Below are 7,007 nucleotides of genomic sequence, written 5' to 3'. Positions count from 1 at the left end.
ATGGGAAAATGGGCAAGGGGCTGGGTGGGGGTAGTGACTGGAGGAAAATGAAAAGGGAATAAGACTGAAGACATTCCTTCCCGCAGGGACCAGTGAGCCACCAGCAGAAAATGAACAGCTCGCGTGTGTAAGCTGCCCTTGATTAACCTGGGCCTCTGGCTCACATCCCTGGGCGTTTGCTCGGGGACTTGCGTGGTGATGGAAGGAACCAAAAGTCTGCCATCTGAAGCTGCTTTCTCGGATATTGATTTTAAGCTGTTTATTAAGAAACAAAAGACTAAGAAAGAACCTTTGACCCTCCCCACCCCCTCTCCTGCCCAAGAGAGTCAGACCGAGAAGCCTGCTTCCGGAAGGAGGTCTTAGGATGCTGCCTTAGCCTAATGACACATGGTCAACAGGAGGGTTCCAGCAGGTGCCTGTCAGCTCGGTAGCCCCCATGCCCGTTGTGTCTGAGTCAGCCAGCAAGAATTGTCCTGCCACGCGGGTCCCGATCTTCCTCAACTACCTGTGAATCACCACTTCTGAAATCTAATACCCCATTCTCCCCCTTTTCTCCTTTGTCCAAAATGCCCGGCATACCCAATGCTGGACTTTTCATGGTTGTATCATGTCTACGTGAATTCCCCATGTGCACGTACTAAACTTTGATTTTCCTCCTGTTCGTCTCAGTCAATTAATTGGGTTGTTGGCCCAGCCCAGAGGAACTTAGAAGGTGGGAGGGAAAGGATTAATATTTTTTAGCCCACATGACTTTGGGGAAAGGAAGAAAGCCTTGCTGAGAGATGGTAGGACCCTCCCCTTCGTCCCTCCCCATCCACATAAAAGGTCACTAATGATCTCCCGGCGGGCATCCCAAGTCTCAACATTAGTGAGTTGTTGCTTTGCATTCAGCACAACTGTAAACAAATTCTCAGAAAATATAAATGCACCGGAGAGGGATTAAAAACTAACTCAGCCTCAGTTTCCTGAAGTGGAGGATAAGGACTCAGGCGCAAGGGTGGCTGAGGCCCCTTTTGGCTCGGACTTTCTGCTCCTTGAAATGTCAGGGGAGAGGGGTTTCTCAGCCTCGGGGCATCTGGCCCGCGGGGAGTGGGGCTGAGGGTTGGAGATGGGCACAGGAGGCGATGGGCATCCACCAGGGCAACTTACCAATTCCCAGTTCTATTCAGCATTGGGCCAGCTACGAAGTGTGCCCTGAGCCGCGGGCCCTGTGTGCCTCCTGCACCTGCAGGCCTGCTGCCAGGCTTTAGGACACATCGAGGTACAGCCCCAGCCAACTCCTTACTCCACACCCAGGTCGGGGCCACTCTCCCCTTCAGCGCCCCCTTCCTGCCACCACAGGGCCCTCCTGCCCCAGCAAGGCCAGACCAGCTCCTTTCACCCTACTGGTCTCCCAAGGGTTACTAATCGCTCATTACGAGGCTCCAAAAGCTAAGGGAGAGATTCCTGGAGTCAGTGGGGGAAATGATTCTGGACTGGGAGTCTTCCTAGGGCTCCACAAATCATTACGTGCTGGGGAGCACCCAGGTCCCCCATTCCAAATAAAGTGGGCTTCATTTATTCTTTCCATCAAGAAAGAGTTACCTGACACGGCCGGTGTTGCTCAGTGGTTGAGCATTGACCCAGGGACTAAGAGGTCACCAGTTGATTCCTGGTCAGGGGCGCATGCCCGGGTTGCAGGTTGTGAGCTCAATCTCCACATTGAGGGGGCATGCAGGAGGCAGGTGATTGATGATGTTTCTCTCTCATGGATGTTTCTATCTCTCTATCCGTCTCCCTTCCTCTCTCTCTCTCAAAATCAATGAACACATATTTTTAAAAAGAAGGAGTTGTCTGTACCTACCTGGTGCCAGGCATTGCATTCGGTGCCGGGGGTACAGTGATAAATTAGATAAAGAATGAACGCCGCCCATAGGACGTCTGCAGTCTAGTGGGAGAGAAAGCAAACCTCCTTCAGATGCTCTCCACTCCGTCTGCCCCGTCCTCCCAGCCTCCTCCCCCAGGCTTGGAGGTGGGCACAGGGAGACAGGGGGGCTCCCCAGCTGCAGAGCAATGGCCCCAGCTGTGCACTGACCATGCCAGTGGGTGGACCAGGCCAACCGGACCACCAGGAGCTCCTGCCCAGCAAGGCGTCTGCCCCGTGCCCCGGCGTGCCAGCTGCGGGCCATGCGCGGATGCAGCAGCTCAGATGAAAGGAAAAATCTGCCCTGTGGCTTTTGGTTCTCCAGCCTGCTTCCAGCCAAAAGCCCTCCAGTCTAGAAAGCAGCTTTCCTTCCAAGCTCTCCCGTTTCTGGGCAAAATGGGGGTGGGGGGGCAAGCCTGCTCTGCCCAGGTGTGCAGAAGCCCCCGCTAGGAGCCACCCACCCTGGCCTTTGATGTTACTCCTCTCACCTCTCCTGGAATGCTTTCCCACTTTTCTTCCTTCCTCTCAAAATCCTACTTCTCCTTCCCACTTCCACAAACCCTAAGTCCCCCCTCCACCTCCTGCACCCCACAAGTTCACTCTGCTTGTCCACATCTCCGTTTCTTGCTTGCGAAACAGGGACACCTTGTCCTGCTGGCCTGTGGAGCCACTGGGAGGGGAGGGGAGACGATGGGCAACACTGCAGCTCTGTGTGCCAGGCACCGCTCTAGGTGATAGGCTTGTATTCACTCACTGTCTTCACAGCAAGCCTCTAAAAACGTATCATTATCTCCGCCTTACAGATGTGGGAACAGATGCGCGGACACACAGCTAAGGAGCGGCAGGGCCAGAGCTTGGACGCAGGTACTCAGGCCCCTGAGCAGTCGGTACTGGAAAAAATGCTGTACGAACTCAAGAACAATCTTTTCCCAAAAAGCAGAAGGCTGACCCTGCGCTGGGGTGCAGGTCCCAGAATTACTCAACCCAGCCCTGGGACGCCAGCTTCCCCACAATCCCTCAGGACCCCCTGCTTTCCTCTCCACTCCTTCTCCCAAACACGCCAGCCACCTCCGGCCCAGGAACCCAGGGCTGCAGAGTGGGAGGGAAGCATGAAGGAGCCTGGAGACGGATGGACCCGGCTCTGTGCTGGCCGGCATCTGGCCTAGGAGCTGAGGGTTGGAGCAGGGCGGTGATGTACAGCCACCTGCTCAGGGAAGCCAGCCTGATAGCTAATCGAATCAGGTTCCCCGACCAGGCCCCTGTTCTTCTACCTCCCCTACCCAGCTCACCGCCCTCCCCCCTGCTTCCCAGCCCGGCCCTCCCTGCGTTCTCCAGCTGCCCCAGTTGATTTTATAAATGGCCCTGGCAGGAGGTGGGCACCTTGGCTAATTGAATCAGCGCCCACGAGGCAGGAGGCAGGCGGCTGGTTAGCATCACAGCTGAAAGGTGGTGGCAGCAACAGCTTGAGTGCAGCCATCAGGGAGGAGTCTGAGGGAGAGAGAGGCCCAGGCAATCTGGGCCTTGGTCTATCCCGAAGCTCCAAGGTGGGACCTCGCCAGAGGGCCTGGCCTGGGAGCAGGCTCAGGGGTGGACCACAGGCCAACACACACACATACACACACACACACCACCATGCCCATGCTCTGGAAAAAGAAAATACAAGAGGAGGCAAAAGAGAGCGAAGAAAAGAAGCAGAAGAACGATAAGGTATGCTCACGTGTGCACGGCCGCAGTTATGTGAATCTGGGTACATAGCTCTATCACGGGCTCAGTCACCTGGCAGGCCTTACCTGCCCTGACGCAACCTCTGCATAGTAATTAGCAAATGAAAATAGTGTCCTGGCCACAGCAAGGCTGCTCCTGGAATCGACAGCAGCTGGGTAGCAGACAGATCCTCCAGCTGAGACCCTTTCTTCGTCCTTGGTCTTACTTTGCCTCATGGCTTTTGAAACCAGTCTGTCTCCTTATGAATTTGCCCCTCGACAGCCAAGGAGAGCTTTTCCTCTGTGCTTGTCGGAGGAGATGGATCCCTAAGGCTCACGCCTTTAAGAATCCACCCAGCAACCATCTCTGCAGACCAGCTCTGCGTGTGGGCGCCACAGGGTAGGGACGGGTCTTCCCCACCCCCACCCCACCTCCTCACCTTCCCCCTTCCCACCCTACCTCCCACCCCGGGGCTCCTCAGCTCTGGGTGGGGCTCCTAGGGGGAATGAACTAAGAAGTGATGTGGGTGTCACAGCGATGGTGCGGTTAAGGGTGGCTGCGCTGGTGCTGACACAGAGGTCTGCAGGATGACCCACCCACCCGGTCATGTCTTCTGAGAGGGCCCCTGGCAGTGTGGTCAGCGTCCTCAACAACTGTCTCAAGGGCTTTCATCACCCTTCCCAAGTTCCCCAAATGCTCCACTTCCCCGAACCAGCCGCCCTCGCCCACCTTTCCCTGCAGCGCCAATCTCCCACTTCCCCTTTCCAGCAAAGCCCGCATCAGAACAAAGCATTCAGAAAGTCCCGGGGTCTGGAGGTGGAGGAGAGGGGAGAAAGGCAAGTTTCAGCTCAGGGTCTCACACTCCCGGGAGGCAGCGTCCACAAGTAGGGCGCTGAGGATCTGAAGGAGCAAGCTCTGAAATGCAGGTTCCTCAAGTCCTCCTCCATTAGGGTCATAAAAAAACATTGACGTTCCCTCCTTCAGGGTCCAGCCAGAAGGCGTGACAGCAGATAGGACCCCAGCAGCCTTTTCCACAGGCTAACACTGCCCCCTGCTGGGCTGAGCTGGAACGTCCATCTCAGGTGCTACTGACAAATGAGAAACGAGGCATCTTTGCCTCAAAGCCCCGCCAAGCACCATCCCTGGCCTGGACCCCGGGAGGACTGAAAGCCCTAGGGGCAGTGTATTCTGGGGGTAGGCCCAGGTGGTGGCTCAGGGACGGCCCTTTTGCACAGACAATAGAGCTGGGCCTTCCCGTCTCCAGCCTGCTCTCCTGCGAGCAAAGGCACTGAGAGACACAGCTTCCACCACAGCGCCCCTGGGAGGCTGCGGCCATGCTTAGGTTTCCAGCTCATCCCCTCCCACCCGAGAACCCTTTCCCACCTGCTTCGGGCGCTCCTCTGGCTGGGGAGAGTGGAGCCAGCTTACCCTAAACACATCAGAAACTACGCTCTCCTTTCCAAAACCTGGATCTCTCTAGAAACCCGATTTCTCTGCGTTCAACATCCAACAGACTCTGAGATCCACAGGCCCTGTCTCTACAGCGTCTTCTGAATCCATGGTCTTTTCTGAGTTCCTCTTACAGTTCGGCCCCGGCCCACGCTGCGCCCGGTCCATTTCCACGGGGTCTTTGCCCCCATGTGCAGCTCTTATGGGACTCTACCGAGAAGCCCCGTCGCTCCCCCTCCCTCTAATCACGTAGATTCCTCCACCCCGAGGCTGGAGCCCCTTCCCAATCAGAGGGCCGCCTGCTCCCTCCACACGAATGGCGAGCTCTTTGCTGAGTCCGTCCGCACCTTCCCCAACCTCCACTTGTGCTGGCTTTTCTACCCAGGATGCTCTCTCTCTTCATGTCCTTCATCTTCACCCAGTCCCTCCCCCCATGAAGGTCCACCTCAAATGCCACCTTCCATAGGAAGCCTTTCTGGGTCCCCCAGTGAACCCAGGGGTATCTCCTCTGACCCCACAGCCCTGAAACCCCCTACGGTGCGTAAGTTCTCCTCTCATGACAGATGTCCATGTCCTTGTCGCCACCGCTCTGGCCTGTAAGCCTCTCAGGACCAGGGCAGTCCGGAGCCTCCGAACGGTGCTCCGTGATGCTGGCTGGTTGGCTGGTTTTGATGAAGGGAGTGCACGCCCCGACCTGCGGGCGAGTGGGACCCAAGCCTGTGGAGAATGACAGGGCAGGATGCGTTCTCAAGCCCATGTGGCAGGACCCCCTCCTGCTACAAAGAGAGCAGGTGTCCACAAGGGCGGGCGAGGGGTGGAGTGGGATCCCCCCCTTTCTCGTGCAGGAGGGGCTCAAAATGCCAACTCGCTCCTGTCCTCCAGTAAAGCTCTTCGCACAGACACCCACTCGCGTGCATTTTCAGGTGTTGACCCTACGCCGGCAAAGGGTTAGAGATGCCTGAACGTCTCTCCCGGGGTGGCCCGACTTCTGCAGGTCCGGACTCGGAGGCTTGGGACCGGAGGGGACACTGCCGCTGGGAGAGGGGTCTGGGTCGCCAATAGAAGTGGTCCTTCCCCACGAGGCTGCGGCCGCCCCATCCCCGCCCACAGCACTTGCCACACAAAAACACTTCAGGAAGGTTTAATGCCACAGAGAAGTCCGACACCCACGAGCCTGGAGGCCTGCGCAAGCCCGGGGAGCCAGCCGTTTGCTGACACCCTTCTCTCTGCTATCCTGAATGCCTGAGATTCCCTCAGGCCCCGGAAAGGACAAGAGGAAGTGGGAAAGGGTGGGAGGAGGGTGGGTCTCTCCAGGGCATTCTTCCTGCTTCGGGGTCGTGACTCACGCAGCAGACCCAGCAGGCCCTGTCCTCGGGTTGTGTGCGAGGAGCCAGGAAGGCTCCTGGGACGAGGTGGGCAGGAGGAGTCATCGGCAGCAGCTAGAAGGGAGGCCTGCCTTCCCCCTCCCACTCCTCTCACCAGCCTCCAGCCCCTTCCTGGTACGCCTGGCTCAGTGCTGGCATTCAATGGGGTCCAGATGCCCTGCCCTCCATCACTTCGGGCCTTTCTTAAGTATGACGTTGTCATACTCGGTTTCCCGTGGCAAACCGGAGGCAGCGAAGACCTGCCCCACTGGGTAGTTGTGCTGGGGGTGGCTGGGGTCTCCGTCGGCTGTGGCCTGCCTCCTCCAGGCCTCACCCCGGGGCTCCTGTGGGCTGTCGTACAGGGACAGGACCGCCACGCCCTCGGGCTCATCATATATGTGTTCGGATCGTGAAGGCGGGTGCTCCTCGATGCTGTCATACAGAGGGTCAGCCCGGGGCTGGGGAGGGACCACCAGGATGCCCCTCAAGCTCTTCCCCAGGTTACGGGCCACCGCATCGAAGGGCACTGCATATTCCCCCTCCGGGCGCGGCCGGGAGGTGGGTGCAGGGGTGCTGGGCGAAGGTGG

At 57.9% G+C, this 7,007-nt stretch overlaps 1 protein-coding gene across 1 annotated transcript in view; it reads right to left on the bottom strand.

Moving 5' to 3' along the window:
• Positions 1-6,169: 6,169 nt before the first annotated feature.
• Positions 6,170-7,007, bottom strand: part of DOK2 (docking protein 2) — a 4,579-nt gene continuing 3,741 nt past the window's right edge. The window contains exon 5 of the mRNA XM_006778387.2: positions 6,170-7,002. Within this exon, the coding sequence (XP_006778450.1) occupies positions 6,609-7,002 (394 nt within the window). The 3' untranslated portion in view covers positions 6,170-6,608. The remainder of the gene's footprint in view (positions 7,003-7,007) is intronic.

Source organism: Myotis davidii, unplaced genomic scaffold (genome assembly GCF_000327345.1).
Source record: "Myotis davidii unplaced genomic scaffold, ASM32734v1 scaffold448, whole genome shotgun sequence".
In the NCBI taxonomy this organism is placed as follows: domain Eukaryota; kingdom Metazoa; phylum Chordata; class Mammalia; order Chiroptera; family Vespertilionidae; genus Myotis; species Myotis davidii.
Note: the sequence above shows the minus strand (reverse complement) of the source record. Positions and strands in the feature narration are given on the sequence as shown.